Source organism: Malania oleifera, chromosome 10 (genome assembly GCF_029873635.1).
Source record: "Malania oleifera isolate guangnan ecotype guangnan chromosome 10, ASM2987363v1, whole genome shotgun sequence".
NCBI lineage: Eukaryota > Viridiplantae > Streptophyta > Magnoliopsida > Santalales > Ximeniaceae > Malania > Malania oleifera.
Genome location: NC_080426.1, coordinates 93,556,777 through 93,576,424, shown reverse-complemented (window position 1 = coordinate 93,576,424; position 19,648 = coordinate 93,556,777). Strand labels below are relative to the sequence as shown.

Here is a 19,648-nt window from a genome sequence, read left to right as displayed (position 1 = left end):
CTTCGGTCAACCGACACGGAATTTTTTCGGTATCTTCAAAAAGACCTAGAAATGACCCTAGCACACTTACTCATGCATACACATGTGTTAGACTTTTTGATAGGGTGATTGTGGAATGAAACAATACCGAAATGCACAAAATGTGCACCTTCGGTTGACCGACCAAAGTAGTTCATTCTGGCTCCAGTCGACTAAACTCGGTCTGGATCAACCGGTTGACCACAGCCCGATCAACCGAGCTATGACAGTTCAATTGACCCCGGTCAACCGAACTCCTAGGAAGTAAACATTTTGACCTCCTAGTCGACCAAGAAGAATTTGTATACCACCAACCTGGTCGACCGATTTCCCAAGTGTGGGAACCCAACAGTCTGTTCGACTGACCGGTCTAGTTCATTTTCACCCTGGTCGACCGAACCTCGGACATATGAAAAAATTGCCTCAGACATACATATCCGATCGACCGAGAAAATAGTTCATTTTTAGCCCGATCAACTGAACCCTAAGAACTTGGGTCAACCGAAAGTCTTTCTAGTCAACCGGTGCTCTCAGGTTGGACCTATTTTTTACTGCCGTTTAATTTTTAAAATAGGGTTAAAATGTTTTAAAACAAATATAAAAATACCCTACATGTCCTAATGACTATAATTTTTCCCATCTCTATATATAGGGCTTCATTTACAATAATTAGCAAGAGATTAGCCAAAAATAATTAACAAAAATCCTCTCAATCTCAAAAACCTATTTTAGCCTATTCCACTCCAAATATTCACGTATATTCATTCCCTTGATACATCTTAGCATTGTAAGTATATTTTGTGTGCTAGTACTTCTTAGGTATTGCTAATACTCCCATTGCCTTACTTGAATATTTAATATTGATTTTGGGGAGTTTGGCATAGTTTATCCCACAGATTTAACTTGACAAATCTTGTGTGGGGATAATAAATTAAGTAATCTTAGGATATTTGCATCTTTTTGCAAGTTTCCAATAGTTTGGTTTTGTTTGTGCAAATATTTTTTCAAACAAGCAAATATTTTCAAACTAGTATTGTGCATATTACATTGAAGAAAACCCTTTTGAACTAGTTTAATTATTCGATTCTTATCTTTGGAATATTGATTTGCTATTGAAGTACTTTTCTTAGATTCCAAGATATTGCTTGTATTGAACACTCTTGAGCATCATACTGATTATATTATATTGAGTGTAGATTGCACATATACACTACTGAGCTTATAGTTCATACATGTTTGGTGTGAATTGATTATTACTTGCACATATTGGGTACATATCTGCTTTACATGAAAGCACAATCACTGTACCATTTGATTTAGTGAATATTGGTGTATTTCTAGGCATGGACTGAGGAGTGGTAATTCAGCCCGGTAAGGATTGTGTAAATTGTGGTCATCCCTGTGCTAATTGACCTGGTTGTTTAGGTGTCGCTCCACCCGTTAAGTGAGCCTATAGTGGTAATCCTTGTGTTTGTTAGTCAAGGCGGGGACGTAGGCAATTTGGCCAAACATCGATAACATCTCTGGGTGTCGTCTCTTTTACTACTTTATTATGCATGTTTGATTCAATTTCTATTGCAATTTAAATTCCATTGTATATTTGCGTTGATTTATTTTACATACATGCACTAGATTGACCTTAGGCTTGCGTAATATTGTTGATTAGTGGATTGACCTAGGCAATAAATTTGAAATTCCCAATTCACCCCCCTCCCCCCTCTTGGGGTTGCACCAAAGCTAACAATTGGTATCAGAGTCTCGTAACTTAGACTTATAGTAAAAGATCATGATAGCTCTTATTGATGCATCCCCTTCATGTGAGCGAAGATTGGTCACACACCCACCTGTATTCTGTGGTAATAACTATATTGTATGGAAATTCAAAATGATTGTGTATGTGAAAGCCTTGAATTGAAAGTTTTGGAAAGTCATTGATCAGGGTGATTGTGTGCCTATGAAATCTATTGGGTGTACTGATGTTCCTAAATCTGAGTGTGAAATGAATAACCATGATAGGAACTTAGTACAGGTAAATTTTGATTCCATGAATACCTTACTGCATGCTTTAGATTCTAATGTTTTATGTGAGGTTATGGCGTGTCATAATACTAAGCAGATGTGGGATGAAATTAAGAGGAGATATGGTGCATCCACGCAAAAGGAGGTCATCTCTCCATGCGACTCGAGCTCCACTAAACTTAAGGGAGGTAACCAGTGTTTTGTTGCTTTAACTAATAATGAGGTTATCTCGGCTCCTTCTGCTTTAGTAGATAAAGATGAAAATGATTCATGTGCTTATTTGAATGATATGTCTGATTGTGAATCATATGATAGCAGTGATAGTGAGAGCATGCCTACTTATGAAGAACTGCAAATTGAATATATTAGGTCTCATAAGTTACTTGTTAAATCAAATAAGAAATATTCTATACTAAAAAACAAGTATGATGCATGCATTAAAGAATGTGACTCAAAAGTTCTTGCTGAAAGAGAAAATAATTTGACAATTAAAAGACTAGAAGGCAAGAATGAATCATTAGAAAAGAAATTAATTGTTTTAAAATCTAAAGTTTCTAATGATGATAAAAAGGACCACTTGAATGCAGATCTTGAAAATAAAGCAAACTATATGTCTAAAGAACTTATGAAACTTCAGGATATTTGCAAAAAATTGAAAAACTCAAAAATTCAAGATCTAGAGAAGAAAATAGAAGACCAGTCTAAGATCATCTACACGTTCACTAGAGGCAAGGAAAATTTTGATAAACTTCTAGGTGCGCAAAAATGACCTTAGATAAGGAAGGTATAGGTTATAATGGGTTTGAAAATAAGAAAAGAAAGAACCTATACATGGGGCATTTTGTAAAAGAATCGAAACACTATGCTAGTACCTCCTCCAGTCCATACATTCACACCACATGCATCTTATGTAACAAGAAGGGGCACACAAAATTTGATTGCCCATTTAAAAGAAAAGTTGTGATACCCAAACGAGTATGAAAAGTTAAAGAATCACCAACTCCTAACCCATCGAGAACAAAAGGTAGAAAAATGATATGGGTTGTTAAGAAAGAAAACCCTTTAAAATTCAAGGAAGAATTAGCTCAAACAAGAATTACATGATCACATAATTCTTCCTTAGCATCTTGGATTAGCCATAGGGGGTAGTATTGACTAAAGGCTTGGGAAGTGGCTCGGGCTGAAAATGTAAAATCTTAGTGTATGTCCATTATTTAAAATCTTACATACTAAGTATTTTGAAAAATCAAGCCAATTCAAAAATTCAAGCAAAATAACCAATCTGAAATTAATACATATATTCCTTGATTGAAATATGAAATTATTGACTGTTTGAATAAAAAATTCACTTCCAAATGGACAAGGCAATTGTTCCTGGCATATCATTATCAAATGCTTAATTCATACTTGAATATACAAATCTTAAGTTAAGCTTACTTTGTCCATTGCACAAGCTTGTGGTTTAGGGAATCCATCTCACACTATATATCATTTAATCCTAAACTCATCATTGAACTTAAGAGCCTAAAATGCCTAATAAAATATTTAGTCATCATTCTAGGCTTGAAGCACTATTGATCATAAATTCCAAATACTTCTGGTACTTATTAAAGGACATTTTTTTTTTTTAATCAAAACTAGAGGCATCCACCAGGGGATTCAAGTTTTACTGTTAAATCAAAAATTTCCTTGGAGCTTAAATTATAAATCCTCTAATGTTGGTTTATATCCTCCATAGGAAATCTTTACCATACCACGATCACATCAGGTAAAGATCCACCGTCTCATTGGTTTGTATCCTTGCTCCAAATTTGTGATCATAAATAAAGGATACATTCCAGCCACCAAAGAGCTATAGTCAAAATTCATATATTTTAGAGCTCTTTGCTAAAACAATTAGGACAATATCTTTAGACTTCCTATCCTAAAAAATGTCCAGCCTATCTTAAATACTCTTCTAAACATAATAGAAATTTACTTATTAAGAGTATTCAATTTTCCTCCGAGCTCTCAAACTTTACATAAAATCATTTAGAGCTTCATCCTCAAGAATTAAGTTAAATGGCTAAAATGATTAATATAGGTTTCAATCTAGATGAATGTACAAAATTCAAAGAAACCTATGCATGAACCTTTACATTCAAAGCCATTTAAACTTAGGCCTCTCACACGCATTGAAATTCATATTAATAGAGGCAATATAGGCTTAGAACTCTCAAAAAAATAATCATTGTGACTTTTTGGTCCAATAGGCCTAAAGCATTCATGCCAAGTCTAAATTCATTGAAAATCTTAATAACCTTGGCTGAAGAAAGTTGATAATTAAGAAAAGGCATAAATTGAATAAGTGCATAACTCAGGGGGAGCATATATTCTTTCATGATTATATACATTAAAATGCTCTCAATTCTTATTTGTGCTTATATGCTTGTATGCTCTTATGAAAACAACTCTGCACTAATCTCATAACTATCCATTATTAGTTACTACTCATATCATCTATTGGATAGTTCATTTCCTTTATGAGTTGTTGATTATACTACCTAATTGCATGCTTAGCTTTAAATGCCTCCTGCATTGGCGGATGCAACTGATACGAATTGCATGCTGGTAGTGGTTTATAGATTCTCGTGTGCCTTGAACTAAAATGTAAATTGCTTGTTTGAACCTATCAGGCACAGGTTTTATGGGAAAATGTCCTATATACAAACGGCACGCTGCCGAAATTTTTCCAGGATTTTCCCATATAAAACCTTGTGTTAAAAATGATTATGATAAAATTAACGTTAAAATATTTTTGAAATGATGAGTAAAAACTAATTGAAAATTAAATTTTATCCTTGCATAATCATCAAGCACTTAGAAAGCTAAGCACCTACCCTATAGAAAGAACTTATAGGACTCATATGCATCACTATCGTTTATTGAAATATTGAGACTCTTCTGATATCCATGAACATTATATCCTGTACATAAAGTTCTATGATTTGATATGAAATGTTCTTGGGTCATGAATTGCATAGAATGCCTTAATATCTATTTCCGATGCAATTGTTGTCTATAGGGATGACTATACTGATTAGAGATAAATATTGTTAATAAATATCCAGTATAGTTGTTGAAGAATGGTTTGTGTGCTCACTTATACTTTGGCATATTCAATGAAATCAATCCCTCGCAAAGTATAAGTAATTTATAGTATCTAAGCAATAACTCAAATTGATAGGGGGAGCATCTAAACTTAAAATTCCTATCATATTATGCTCACAAACTTTTGAGGCTTAGATATGGTTTAAATATAGTGTGGCATGTGCTTAAATAAAATAATATTTGTGAAAATCTTAAGCTGATGTTCATTGCGTTGCCACAAGTTGTTTTTGTTTTGCCATACGATCTTGCATGTGAATTATTAAATCTTTACGATCGTCATAGTTGTGGTTTTCTGGTTATATTCTTGTATGTGCTTAATTGACCAACCAAAAAATTTGTTACTTGCTTGCATCATATTTGAATTGTTTTTAGCAAGTAACCCCCAGTACATTTTGCAAACATCATAAGGGGGATATATATTTATATATATATATATATATATATTGTAATACTTTATGGCAAGAACTATTTTCAAAACTCAAACTTTTTCTCTTGACTCTTCATTATTATTATATACATATATGGTTTTAAAGTTGCATAACTGGTTCAGTAACTTCACATAAAAATGCATGCAAACTAGTTAGACTGTGTTTTTGCTCAAACCTTTTCTTTAGTATCATATGTCGTGTGCTTTTAACTCAAATCTTTCACGGGTCTCATGATATGTGTCAATTGAAATGTTTTGTGCATATCTATGGTCTAACTCTATTTTTCCTGTCATTTAAATCGTTTAAATGACCAGTTGTGTTGTTTGTGTGCTAAATTGCTGAAGTTATCTTTGTCATTCATTTTGCATTGTATGGATATTCTATCTTTTGAATGACTGAAAGTTATACTTCTATTTTATGTATTGAGAATACTAAACTGTTTGAGTAGTTGTGGATAAATTGCTAAGTTTTATAAACTCAAACAGGTCCTTTTTAAATAGGATTTGTTTTGGAAAGTCCTATTTTCACACGGCATGCTGCCGAAATTTTTTAAAAACTTTCCAAACTTATTGTGTATAAAAATGATATTTTCCTCTTATTTTTCTATATATACTTGAATGTTTATTTAGACCCTTTTTGTTGTTGCCAAAAGGGGGAGAAGTAGGTCAATATTTGTCATCATCAAAAAGGGGGAGATTGTTGACCTTATTGGTCATATCCCGTTTTGATTATGACAAATACTCTGATATTTAATGAGTGTTTGAGATTATGTGCAGGAACTCAAATTGGTAGAATCATAATGCACATAGAGAGAGTGAAGTTTGAAGACCAAATTTCTATTGAAGACCCTATTTTTATGTGTTGTAATGTATTTCATTTAAGAAAAGGGTTTGTAATAGTAATTAGGGTCTTTGGTTTGTAATAAGCACACACACATCACATGCATGGTCTAATACGTAAGCTCAAACCAAGAATAACTAAAAATGACCTTAGAAAGACCTTAGGGGTTATCCTTCGATCGACCAACGCCAGATTTTTTCGGTGTCTTCAAAAAGGCCTAGAAATGACCCTAAGACACTCACTCATGCATACACATGTGTTAGAATTTTTGATAGGGTGATTGTGGAATGAAACAATACCGAAATGCACAAAATGTGCACCTTCGGTTGACCGACCAAAGTAGTTTATTCTGGCTCTGCTCGACCGAACTCGATCAGGATCAACTGGTTGACCACAGCCCGATCAATCGAGCTATGACAGTTCAATTGACCCCGGGTGACCGAACTCCTAGGAAGTCAACATTTTGACCTCCTAGTCGACCGAGAAGAATTTGTATACCACCAACCTGGTCGACAGAGTTCCCACGTGTGGGAACCCAACGGTCTGGTCGACCGACCGGCCTAGTTCATTTTCACCCTAGTCGACCGAACCTCGGACATACGGAAAAATTGCCTCGGACATACATGTCCGGTCGACCGAGAGGATAGTTCATTTTTAGCCCGATCGACCGAACCCCAAGAACTTGGGTCGATCGAAAGTGTTTCTAGTCAACTGGTGCTCTCGGGTTGGACCTATTTTTTACCGCAATTTAATTTTTAAAATAGGGTTAATGAGGTTAAAATGTTTTAAAACAAATATAATAATACCCTACATGTCCTAACGGCTATAATTTTTCCCATCTCTATATATAGGGCTTCATTTGCAATAATTAGCAAGAGATTAGCCAAAATAATTAGCAAAAATCCTCTCAATCTCAAAAACCTATTTTAGCCTATTCCACTCCAAATACTCTCGTATATTCATTCCTTTGATACATCTTAGCATTGTGAGTATATTTTGTGTGCTAGTACTTTTTAGGTATTGCTAATACTCCCATTGTCTTGCTTGAATATTTAATATTGATTTTGGGGAGTTTGACATAGTTTATCCCACAGATTTAACTTGATAAATCTTGTGTGGGGATAAACTAAGTAAGTTTAGGATATTTGCATCTTGTTGCAAGTGTCCAATAGTTTGGTTTTTGTTTGTGCAAATATTTTTTCAAACAAGCAAATATTTTCCAACTAGTATTGTGCATATTACATTGAAGAAAACCCTTTTGAACTAGTATGATTATCTGATTTGTATCTTTGGAATTTTGATTTGCTATTGAAGTACTTTTCTTAGATTTCAAGATATTTCTTGTATTCAACACTCTTGAACATCATACTGATTATATTATATCGAGTGTAGATTGCACATATACACCACTGAGCTTATAGTTCATACATGTTTGGTTTGAATTGATTATTACTTGCACATATTGGGTACATATCTGCTTTACATGAAAGCAAAATCATTGTACCATTTGATTTAGTGAATATTGGTGTATTTCCAGGCGTGGCCTGAGGGGGCGGTAATCCAGTCCGGTAAGGATTGTGTAGGTTGAGGTCAGCCTTGTGTTAATTGACCTAGTTGTAAAGGTTGAGGTCAGCCCTGTACTAATTTACCTAGTTGTTTTGGTGCCGCTCCACTCGTTAAGTGAGCTTATAGTGGTAATCCTTGTGCTTGTTAGTTAAGGCCGGGACGTAGGCAATTTGGCCGAACGTCGATGACATTTCTGGGTGTTTTCTCCTTTGCTGCTTTATTGTGCATGTTTGATTAAATTTCTATTGCAGTTTAAATTTCATTGTATATTTGCATTGATTTATTTTACATGTACTAGATTGACCTTAGGCTTGCGTAATACTGTTGATTAGTGGATTGACCTGGGCAGTAAATTTTAAATTCTCAATTCACCCCCTCCCCCCCTCCTCCTCCTTTGGGTTGCACCAAAGCTAACATCATGTGTATTTGTGTTTAAAGGAGTGAGCTTTGAAGGCAGTTAGGGAGTTTGGCAACTTTGCATGACAGCCTTGGTGGCCAAGTGGGTTAGGATTAGGCTTTCTTCTTCTTCTTTTTTTCTTTTTTTTCTCTTGATTTAACACATGCAACCTCAACTTTATTTGATCTAATCAGTTTTGGTTTGAATAGGTTGTAGGGCTGCTTTGGAGGCTCACAACTTAGTTAAGGTTCGGTTTTTTTTTTGTGACTTAAATCTTGCGTCCTTAATGTTTATGAATTAAGTCAAATTGATTTCTTGATTTGAATGATTGTTGGCTTCTTTTTTATTCATGCTTCTTGTTATGTGACTACAATGGTTGTTGGTTTCCTTTTTATTCATGCTCCCTTTTATGTGACTACAATGGTTGTTGGTTTCCTTTTTATTCATGTTTCTTTTTATGTGACCACAATGGCTGTTGGTTTCCCTTTTTTGAATCCTGTCTCCTTTTATATTGCCAAAATGGTTGTTGGTTTCTTTTAATGGAGTTTCCTTATATATCAGCACAATATGTTGTTGATTGTTTTGAAATACTTCATTGTTCTTCCTTTTATAACATGATATGACTTTAATTTGCTCATCAATGCATGCATGTTCTAAAAAGTCAATTCATTGCATATTGGACATTTGGAAGTTAAACTAGGTTGTCTTGTATTTTACCACATGATATGACTCTTTACCCAAAAATAATGAAAAGTCTCTAAAAATCTCAAAAAAAATTTAGGAAAAATTTTGAAAAATTGTAAAAAAATTCTACAAAATTTTAGAAAATCAGGGAATGTTTTTAAAGATTCTTTTGCTAAAAAAAAAATTCAATAATTTATTTGATTTGTGTGTGTGTGTGTGTGTGTGTGTGTGTGTGTGTGTGTTCCAATGATTTAAAAAAAAAAAAACAATTAGGTATTTTAGACCTCACTTGTATTAACTCTGAGGGAGGGTTTATCTAATAAGATATCCTCATTTTGAGGTCTTATTAGAGATTCCTAAATCACACCAAAATTTTTAATCTACTTTTAATTTTATTTATTTATTTATTTATTTATTTATTCATTTATTTATTTGTTTTAAAAGAGTTAGTTAAAGGTTATTAAATTCAATTTGGGGATAATTCATGATTAATTAGATACCGTTCTTAGAATGGGTGTGTAGGGGGTACAAATACCTTCTCCTCGCATAATCAAACTTCTGATCCCAATTCTGGTATAAGTTGACCAAGACTAATAGTTTCTTAACTTAGGTTTAGTCTAAGTGACCAATTAAATGATTAGTAATTAGGTGTTCTAATGGCACCAAAAAAAAAAGGGTAGTGGTGACTCCAAATCAAAATTTTCAATATTATATACTATTATTCCTCGCCTTCTCGAGGCCCCCATTCCCGAGATGTCGCAATAGTGAGGTAGGAAAAAAATCATGTCCTTGGGCAAAGAATTGATTTTCGGAGACAGAAGAGCCAGTTAGTTAATACGTTACTTAAGCTCAATGTCAAAATTACTTGTTTAAGGAGGCTACGGCTTAGGAAAAAAAAAACATATTTCAAAATAGATTTTAAAAAAAGACGATAAAATTTGAGAATAGTTCTAAAAACTAGAAACTAATGAAAATTTTTGAAGAAGTCAAAAAAATCAAATTTTTTAAAGGTGGTAAAGTTATCCTTGAAAGATATTTTTAATAGAATTAACAATAAAATTGATTTTTGAAAGATCAAACAAACCCTTGAGGAATTTCTATAAAAGTTTGATTTAGAATTTGGCATATGAAGATTTTTTAGCACTAATCAATCAACCTAATAATTTACACGTTGAGAGTCGCAAGAGATCCATAACACAACAGGGTAGGGATCACGAGAGATTTTTTGCATCCACAATAGTTTTAGCATCTTCACCTTTACAGGGGAAAAGAAACCGTCGTGGAGCCAACAAAGAAGCAAAAGTTCTCACATCATTTCTAAGCCAAATTAATTAACTTCAAGTAAAACAAAACCTACCTATAGGATAAAATTACAACTTTGGCAATGGTCATTAATAGAAAAAGATCAGTTACATACTTGCAAGCCAACCTATAAGAAGGGGTAAGAATAAATATAAAACAAATTGAAATGAAATAATAAATAAAAATTTAGTAGTCTTGAATTTATTAAAAAAATATTAATCCTCGACGGACTCCACTAGTAGAACTTAAGACTTCATTTTATATTATTGTTTCTTGTTTTATTACTTAATACTGTAACTAGTTTAATGTCAAGCTTACCTCACGAAATCCTTTACTAAACAAGGACTCGAGTGCCCTGGACACCCACGTCTTAATATTGCTCTTAATATTATAGATATAGTTCAAGAGGACGCATACCATGGAAGATCAAGGAATTTCAAACTACATCAACAAACATTGTAAGTTCTGATGTGGTAAACAAATTTACCAATGAAAAACTCCTGCCAATCTGAAAACAAAAAATACTCACTCCCAATACATCATGGAAAAATTGGACATCAAATCTTACAAGCCACTAAACCAAATCAAGGTTTGTATTTATGGAAACAGTCCTTATATTTGCTGCAATGGACCATTGCTCATCGGGCAACATCAGGGACTCCTTTCAAGAAATTTCACAGATAACAAAAAAATCATGGAAGCCCATGTTGACGACCCTCATCATAACCACGCTAGAGGGCAAACTCTAACACGGGGGGAATCCTTAATTGCATCATCCCCAACTCTAGCTCAAATCCTACCATCCCTGCTTAAGGCTGGGAAACACTGCAAAACTTTACATGGTGGCAGCATTCCCTGCATCATTTAGCCTACTACTGGTACCAAACAATGGGAGTGGGCGTATTAATTTGAGGAAGCTGGGGAGTCATGCAGTGCTGGTGCTGCCACTGCGGCAATCCTTCGTCCCCCTTTAGTCCTCCATGTTGATTCACTTGCCCCTGCTCCGTGCCCAGATCGTTGCTTTCGATTTCCATGGCTGCTGCCTCCATTTCTTCAGCCTCCATCGACTCAGCGGCTTCTGCTTGGGGAACATCAATTCCTGGCATTTGAGGAACATGAGAAGGTACCCAAGGTACAACTTCTAGACACTCTTTTGCTGCGCTGGTATTACTGTCCTGTATTGCTTCATCTTCCGCTGGTTTTATGTGATTAGACTGGCTTGACCAAAAATCTTAATCCACAGAATGCAAGAGTTAGTTACCCCGGAATGGACTTCAGTGTCCCCGCATGAGCATAGAAAAAATAATATTGCAAACCCAAACATGTGCAAGCTGGAGGCTTGCTACAGCTATAGTAGTGAATTGGCTTTAAAACCCAAGAGGCAACAAAAGCAACCATCCTAAACAAAGAATTAAATTAAATGATGTACACAAACCATCCAATACTGACCTCAAAGAGAATCAAAGCAAAATTCCGCAAGACAAACTGGGTATTTCATAGAATCTTAGACAAAATGGGTATTTCATAGAATCTTACATTCTTTGGTGTGCACCAAATGGTCGGATAATCATCTACAACCTATCAACAGATAGCAGCAAGCTTCCCCTATGTAACATGCTCGGCCCAAGAGCCTTACATTTGCATGCGCACGGGCAGACATTTACCACTTATTATCAGCAATTTGATCAATGTTCAACCATGGCAAGCAAGCTTTGTATTTTATCCATTTCAGAATGCAGGCTTTCGTATTGACGAGACTGGTGCTACAAAAACAATCTAACGGTCAAAAAGTTCTAGTTTTCTTTCCGTCTCCTTTCCCTATTTCTTCTGGAGCCAAACAATAGGCTGGTACTCCAATCTTTTGTGAGTGTGCCAGTGTTGGTGTGTAATTCCTAAAAAACAGAAGACAACACAAAGCAAAATGTAGTAGTTTGAAGGAAATGGAGCATCGAGGTGCTTACTCTTGAAATCTGAAATTATGTCGGAATCAACAGAGATCGAGAAATTGGAAGGAGAGTGCAACAGAGGCGTGTTCATAGGCTTAAAAAGAACAATAGCCCTCTCTTCGTTCACGGGAACAGAAGGCAACTCCTCCATCGCTGGTGCTCCTCCCGACTGCTCCAAAGCAAAAAGAAGCTCCGGCTCTTCCTCTTCCAGAATCGGCGGCAACTCCACATCCTACCATAATGTCAAAAGTCCAAAATCAGAGACAGAATCCTAGAGGAAGAAACTTCAGGATTTCAGAGAGAGAGAGAGAGAGATTTACCAGCCTGCGGATTTTTCTGGCAGGAGAAGAGAGGGAGAAGTCAGAGAAGTCATCGTTAACTTCATCCAATTCCTTCCTTTTCATCTTCATCGAAAAGAAGCCCGCCATTCTCGATCACCAACCAACCAAGCCAAAAAACAGAACCCTAAGCCTCTCTCTCTCTCTCTCTGACACTGAAATTGTTGAGTAAAACCGACGGATCGAATCGCAGAAGACGGCAGGAAAAGCTCCTCTCTCGGCCCTCTCTCTGAAATTTCCCCCTCAGGTAGAACCACTCATTTGTCTATCCCTATACAGTATACACAGAAACAGCAGACACAAGACGCGGCAATAATTAATCATCTGCACTTCCCTCGCTTTCCAAGGATGGTTCCACACAGCATCCCGAAGAATGTGGAAGGACCGAACCCCCCATTAGAGGAGAGAGAGAGAGAGAGAGAGAGAGAGAGAGAGTCTCCAGATGTCTCCAGAAGTTGCAAGAACAACTCGTACTACTCGATACATTTGTCAAAATTGCAAACTTAATTATTGATGTTAGGGCTACTATAGGAAAAAAAGGTATTTACTTTGAAAACAATTTTGAAAAATTTATTTATATTTATTACTAGCCGTACCTTGTGTCACGGTCCTACTATTTTCTTACCGTTATAAAAGGATCGTGCGGTACTAACTAAAACACTCTTGTTTAACGAGTCAGTATATCATTTACTAATATTTATTCACGAAACACTTTCATTAGCATTTAATCAAATGACAATGGAAATAGTAAACATTCATGAAAGTGATGACAAACAAACAATAAACATTGAATCTATGCAATTCATTAACAATACTTCCGTTGACATCGTGTGTTTAGAAAAGGAGACAAGTAGGTTAAATACGTTGACAAAAACTAGTGAGTTTTATAATGACTAATGAGCTTTCTAGGTCATTTCCGCTCCAACACTAGGAAACGTCAAAGTGACCGAGAAGTCATACTGTCTTATTACTGTTAACAGAAAATAATCTTACACTAGTATTTATATGATGGAAACTCATCTCAAGCCCACGAGACAAGCGGTCATAGGCAAGCATAATGCCCTGAACAAACTTAACTCGTGACATTCTCTCCCACTTATGCAGTCAACATCTTTATAGACTTTGGCGCTAGGTACACTTTAAATTTGTCCACGAACGACTTCATATCTTTCGCAGAAATCCAATTGATTTCTTTGTCATCAAGGCAATTCTACTTCACTAGGAACTTCTGTCGTTTCTTCCTTATGGATATGAACTTTTTGTCTGCAAGGATCTCTTCTACTTCACATCTGTCAGGTTGCACTGTCTTCAACTCTGCTCTGTTAGACTGACTTCTGCTTAGGTCATTGGTGTTGGTGTTGAATGGCTTGAGGCAGCTAACATGAAACTGCGGTCTTCTCCCCTAATCTGTCCACTTCTTCATCTGCTTAGAAGCTTTCTCCAAATAAGTTTGGACAAACTCTGCATTCTGTCTCCATTCTATAGTGAAGATGTACACCCTAGGACTTTTTCGTCTATATGGCTCGCCCACTATGTGAGGTAACAACGACTGCTGGCCTATAACAAGCTCAAAAGGGCTTTGGTTGGCTGTTAAGCTCCTTTGGGCATTGCCACATAATAGAGCCACGTCAAGTGGTTGCACATCATTATCCTAGTTGTCGTTGACAAAAGGGCGCAAGTACTCTTCTAATAGGTCTCTAAATCTCTTCATCTGTCCGCTTGTCTGGCGGTGAGAACTCAAAGAGATGTCAATATGTGACCTTAATATCCTGAAAAATTCTATTAAGAAGTTGTCAGTAAACATTAAGTCTCGGTCATAAATAATAACTTGGGGAACACCCCAATGTTTCACAACAATCGCAAGGAACAATTGTGTCTTCTCCTTTGTTGAACAGTACTTTGGTGCGGCCATAAAAGTATCATACTTCTTCCGCTTCCCCTTGTCTTGTTGGTAAGTGAGACAAGTTCTAGTACAATCAACCACATCATCCTGCAGGTGCGCCCAACAATACCTCCCCAATAGTCCTGTCATTGGAGTTATTCTCCGCGAATACCCCTCAACGAACTTCCTGTAATATCTAGTAAGGCCAAGAAAGGAACACAACTCCTTCACTATTGTGGGGATCTTCCAGTCTTAAATCATCCTTACCTTCTCCATACCCCTCCAGATATGACCTTATTCAACCACATGACCAAGGAATTTGTTGCTCCACTGAGTGAAAAAGAACTTCCCTTTCTTCACATATAGACTGTTTCCCCTCAGCCTATTGAACACCTTTTATAGATGCTCTTCATGTTCCCTCAGAAACAACACCGATGCTCCCAATGGTGGGCGAACACATCACGCTTCCAATTCATCAAGTTATTTCCCCAACTCTACTATCTCTAAAGGCGCCATCCAAAAGGGGTCTTTAGCAGGTGGTTTCACTCCTAATAACAACTCGATCTCATGCTCCACAATCCGTTATAAAGGCAAATTGTGAGGCAACTTATCCGACAACACCTTCTTGTACTCATCTAACACCGCTTGGATGTTCGTAGGCTCCAGCTCTTGGCCTACTTCTTTGTCTACCACCACCGTGGTTAAATGTGTCTGCTCACCCTGACCCAATCTCTCATTGAGTTGTATAGCTGAAAGGGACTTTTTGTCGTCTCCTTTCGTTGCAACGACTTGCACCATGCACGAGTGATCTCCCATCAGACACAAGGAACTAGCTGAAGACATCAGCACTGCCCTCGTCCCCCCTAGGAACTCTATTCCTAGAATGACTGGAAAGTCATCCAATGGCACCACTATGAAATTCGCATGACCTTCCCACTATCCAAGCTTCACAATCACTTGCTTGGCTACCCCCAGAGTAGGTTGGGTTATAGAGTTAACTGCTTTCATGCGTCCTGTATCCTTCTCTAAGGATAAGTTGAGTCTCTATGCTTCCAATTGAGAAAAAACAACTATGAGTAGCCCTCGTATCCACCATAGCGCGAGTACTCTTCCCATTTATCCTTAAGTCCACAAACATTAACCCTTTTTTCTCATATAACTTTCAGTGCTTTTGCCTGTTTTTCCAATGCACTCACTAGCTGCACTAAACCCACCCTCGGGGAATCATCCTCTTCCTCCTCGCTTTCCACCACTTGTCCCAAAGTGGAAGCTTGTAAGGCATTGAGTAATCCCTTGTGTTGACACTCACTCACTCTATAAGGTCCTCCACACAAGTAGCACAAAATTTTACTCTTCCCTTTTTTCCATTGGGTGTGTTGAACCCTTGAGACGACGAAGCTTCCGTTGAGGTTGATGATTTAGAGTTGGCTCCCCCACTCTTGGGTTTGCCTTTCTTGAAAGACTTTCCGCTGTTTCCCTCTCCGCAAAACCCTTTGGACGAAGCGGTATTCTCCCTAGCGTAGTCAGTCAAGCGTTCTGCAGCAGCTTGTGCAGTAGACGAGTCTTGAACTCTTTGTTTACGAAATTCAGTTCTTGCCCACGGTTTCATCCTCTCTAGAAAATAAAACAACTTATCCCTCTCTGACATATCCCTAATATTCAAAATCAAAGCATAAAATTGTTTCACGTATTCCCTGATTGACCCCATATGCTTGAGATCTCTTAGCTTTTTCCTTGCATTATACTCAACATTCTCAGGAAATAATTGGGCCTTGAGCTCTCTCTTTAATCCTACCCAACTATCAATTACACAACTTCCATTTTCAATGTCATTGTACTTAGCACGCCACCACAGTTTGGCATCACCAACGAAGTACATGGTTGCAGTATCCACTTTCACCTATTTTGAGGCCATCCTCACAGCACGAAAATATTGTTTCATATCAAACAAGAAGTTCTCTAACTCCTTGGCATCACAGGCACCCCCATACGCCCTGGGTTTTGGTACCTTGGTCTTGCTAACTCCCGGAGTGTTGGAGTTCCCCACAGCAAAATCCATCAGATTAACCTTTGCATCCAGATCGGTCATTCGCAACTGTAAAGTTTCAACTCTATGGCTAAAGTCCTCTAACATGTTGCCTATCAAACCTATTTGATGTTTTTGTGATCCTATCACTTCATCAAAAAGTTCTCTCATCTGGCCCACCTCCGCGGCCACAGTATTGGTTGTTGTCTCAACCTGTGCTTCCAGCACGTTGATCCTCTTAACATTATTTGGTGTCATGCTTACTTACTAAAGCTTTCCAAATCCCACAACGAAGGTAACTGAATTCTCGTAGCAACTGAGCCTTCACTCTAATACCAAGTGTCACGGTTCGACTATTTTCTCATCGTTGTGAAATGGTCGTGCAGCGCTAGCTAAAGCACTTTTGTTTAACTAGTCAGCCTATCGTTTACCAAAATTCACCCAAAAAACATTTTCATTAGCATTCAATAAAATGATAGCGGAAACAGTAAGCATTCATGACAGTAGTGGCAAGTAAGTAGTAATGTCACGCCCCGAACCCGGAAATGGGACCCAAGGGTGAAAATATAATCTAACATGTCCCTGCATCATACAAAACATCCAAAGATACAAGACAAAGGATGAGGGTCCGACCCCGTGGGGTTCCCAGGCACCTTAAACACATCCAAACACAAACATATACGCAGCGGAAAAAGGTCTTTCTATATACATATGCAGTACCATACCAAAGTCTATACAAGAGCAGAAACAGGCTCTAACATACAACGTACAACTGGGTGCCCAACACATCCCAAAATGGCAACCCATCAAAACACAGTTCTAACACTTACTCAAGTGCTAACCGCAGTACACCGGCCACTACGCTCCCTACACCAGGACGCTAGTCCCGGTTACTTGAAGGACCTATAAAAAGAATGTACGTACAGTAGGGGTGAGACACCTCTTAGTAAGGAAGAACACAGGTTATATCGGTGTGTGGCATTTGAGTGTTGTCATGATGCAATATACACGCAGTTAAATTCAGTTTCAGTACTAATTTTACTCAGTGCATACAAGGACACAAACACATGATCAGAAATCCTAGTGTCGTCACACCCATCGGCCCGAAGCTAGCCTGCGACATACGGCGTTGGCCCGTAGCCAACATGCGTAACACAGCGCCACGGACATATGGCTAGTCCCCAATTCCCATGGCATCGTACCAGCACTAAACTGGTGGATCCACACCCTTCGACCTGATCTGCTGAAATAGGCTCACGCCCTCAGATATAGAGCCGGACCTCTACCAATCTATGGCCAGTGATTTCATACGCCTTCGGATATAGAGCCGGATACTCTCATTACCTGGAATAATTCAGAACCGCGTTCCTACTAGCATTCAATCAATCACACACACATGCATGCTCATATAACCAAACAAACCACACCCATTTGGTAATCTAAAATCATGGTTTTCCAAAAAATGCAGTTTAAAACAAGTCAAGGCACGACTATCCCTATAACACGGTATAAATCAACATATACATCAGGTTTTCAACAAAACCAGGGATGCAGCCCGTCGCCCCCTTTTCCCAAAATTGTAATCATGAAAAATCCATAGTTTTTCCCGTTAGATCCCCCCAAATGAGTAGCCAAAACACACGCAGGACAGTGAACCACAGTTCCACCAAGTCCGATTTGAAAAATAACCGATATAAACACAATTCCCCTTACCTTTTCCCTGAATAGCAAATCCCGAACTCTAAGGTCCCTAAACAACAAACCAAATTCCAAAACCTAAAATCAATAGTACAGAAGATACTCACAACACTGTTCTCTACTAAACTACCAGATCAAAATTGAAAACCGAGCATTACCTTGATTTTATGCCAAAACCCAAAAATCTCCGAAACGGGATTCCGATCCGTAGAACTTGTAGAGAATCCTTCCACGATCCTCATGGTAACTTCATATCCACGATTCTAATGACAAACGACGAAGAAATCTAGAGAAATAGATAGTAGGGAGAGTTATAGAGAGAGAGAGAGAGAGAGAGATAGGATTTAGTTTTCTTAATGGTTAAGCAATGAAAATTGATATTTATAGCCCTTTGACTCGGGCAAACTCGTCGATGAGATGGTGTCCTCATCGACGAGGCTCTATAGTTTTCTCGTCGACGAAATGGTAGATTCGTTGATGAAACCTGATATCACCGGTTTCTCGAAACTCATCAGCTTCTCCTTGTTGACAAGCCTCTGAACTTCATTGACGAGAGATGTATGGCCTTCGTCGAAGCCTGTTCAAATTCCAATTTTACCCCTCTCTTATTTATTTAAACCCATTTATCACGGTTCAGGTTCTTACAAGTAAACATTGAATCTACGCAATTCATTAACAACACCTCCGTTGACATTGTAATAACCCAAAAAAAATGTAGAATAATAATAATGGTCATTTAGTTAGTATCAAAACAAAAGTATTTTTCTATTAGGATCCTTGATTCCATGTTTGATGCCTAAAAAAGACCTTATCTAAGTGAGTGCTTAGAGACCATTGCGGCTCAGTCGCTCCCTCGAGGCCGGCCTAATCAAAATGGAATTTCATAAGATAAACAGGGTGAACACTGTTTGTATATGTAAATAAGTACCTATACATAAAATAATGTTTTGAATGACATAATTTGTAGAAATATATGATAAAATAATAATATAGGTATCCTATGCGGGGCTCACAAGACCGTGTGGGGTCCATATGAGTCCTGAAGCTGTGTGGGGGTCCACATGAGTCTCAAAGCTGTGTAGGGCTCATAAAATCGTATGAGTACTATTGGAGTTACGTAAGACCCACTTGGGTCTCAAAGTTATGTAGGGCCCACATGAGTTTTCGAAATTCAAACTTAATTTTTTTTCAAAAAAAAAAAATACTAAAACATAGCTTTAAAATAATAACAATAATAATAATATTTTTAAAAAAATAAAAGTTAATTAAATTGGAGTGTTAGCAAGCACTCTCATTTCCTCCACATGATCCTCACCTTCATCTCATACTTAGCTCATACCTAACTCATCCCATG

General features: G+C 37.3%; 1 protein-coding gene across 1 annotated transcript; it reads right to left on the bottom strand.

The window, feature by feature from the left end:
* Positions 1-10,979: 10,979 nt before the first annotated feature.
* Positions 10,980-13,187, bottom strand: LOC131166222 (uncharacterized). Its single transcript, XM_058124571.1, has 3 exons — positions 12,671-13,187; positions 12,366-12,582; positions 10,980-11,635 (listed from the first exon to the last, which is right to left on the bottom strand). The coding sequence occupies exons 1-3, from the start codon at positions 12,776-12,778 to the stop codon at positions 11,277-11,279; spliced, it is 684 nt and encodes a 227-aa protein (XP_057980554.1). The 5' UTR covers positions 12,779-13,187; the 3' UTR covers positions 10,980-11,276.
* Positions 13,188-19,648: the final 6,461 nt, after the last annotated feature.

What these genes read in the sequence shown, in the direction of transcription:
- LOC131166222 (XM_058124571.1), bottom strand. Translation starts at nt 12,778, where the DNA reads ATGGCGGGCTTCTTTTCGATGAAGATGAAAAGGAAGGAATTGGATGAA. An exon ending in CCAGAAAAATCCGCAGGCTG is followed by an intron (nt 12,583 to 12,670) that starts GTAAATCTCTCT and finishes ACATTATGGTAG; the next exon opens with GATGTGGAGTTGCCGCCGAT. An exon ending in CATAATTTCAGATTTCAAGA is followed by an intron (nt 11,636 to 12,365) that starts GTAAGCACCTCG and finishes CTGTGGATTAAG; the next exon opens with ATTTTTGGTCAAGCCAGTCT.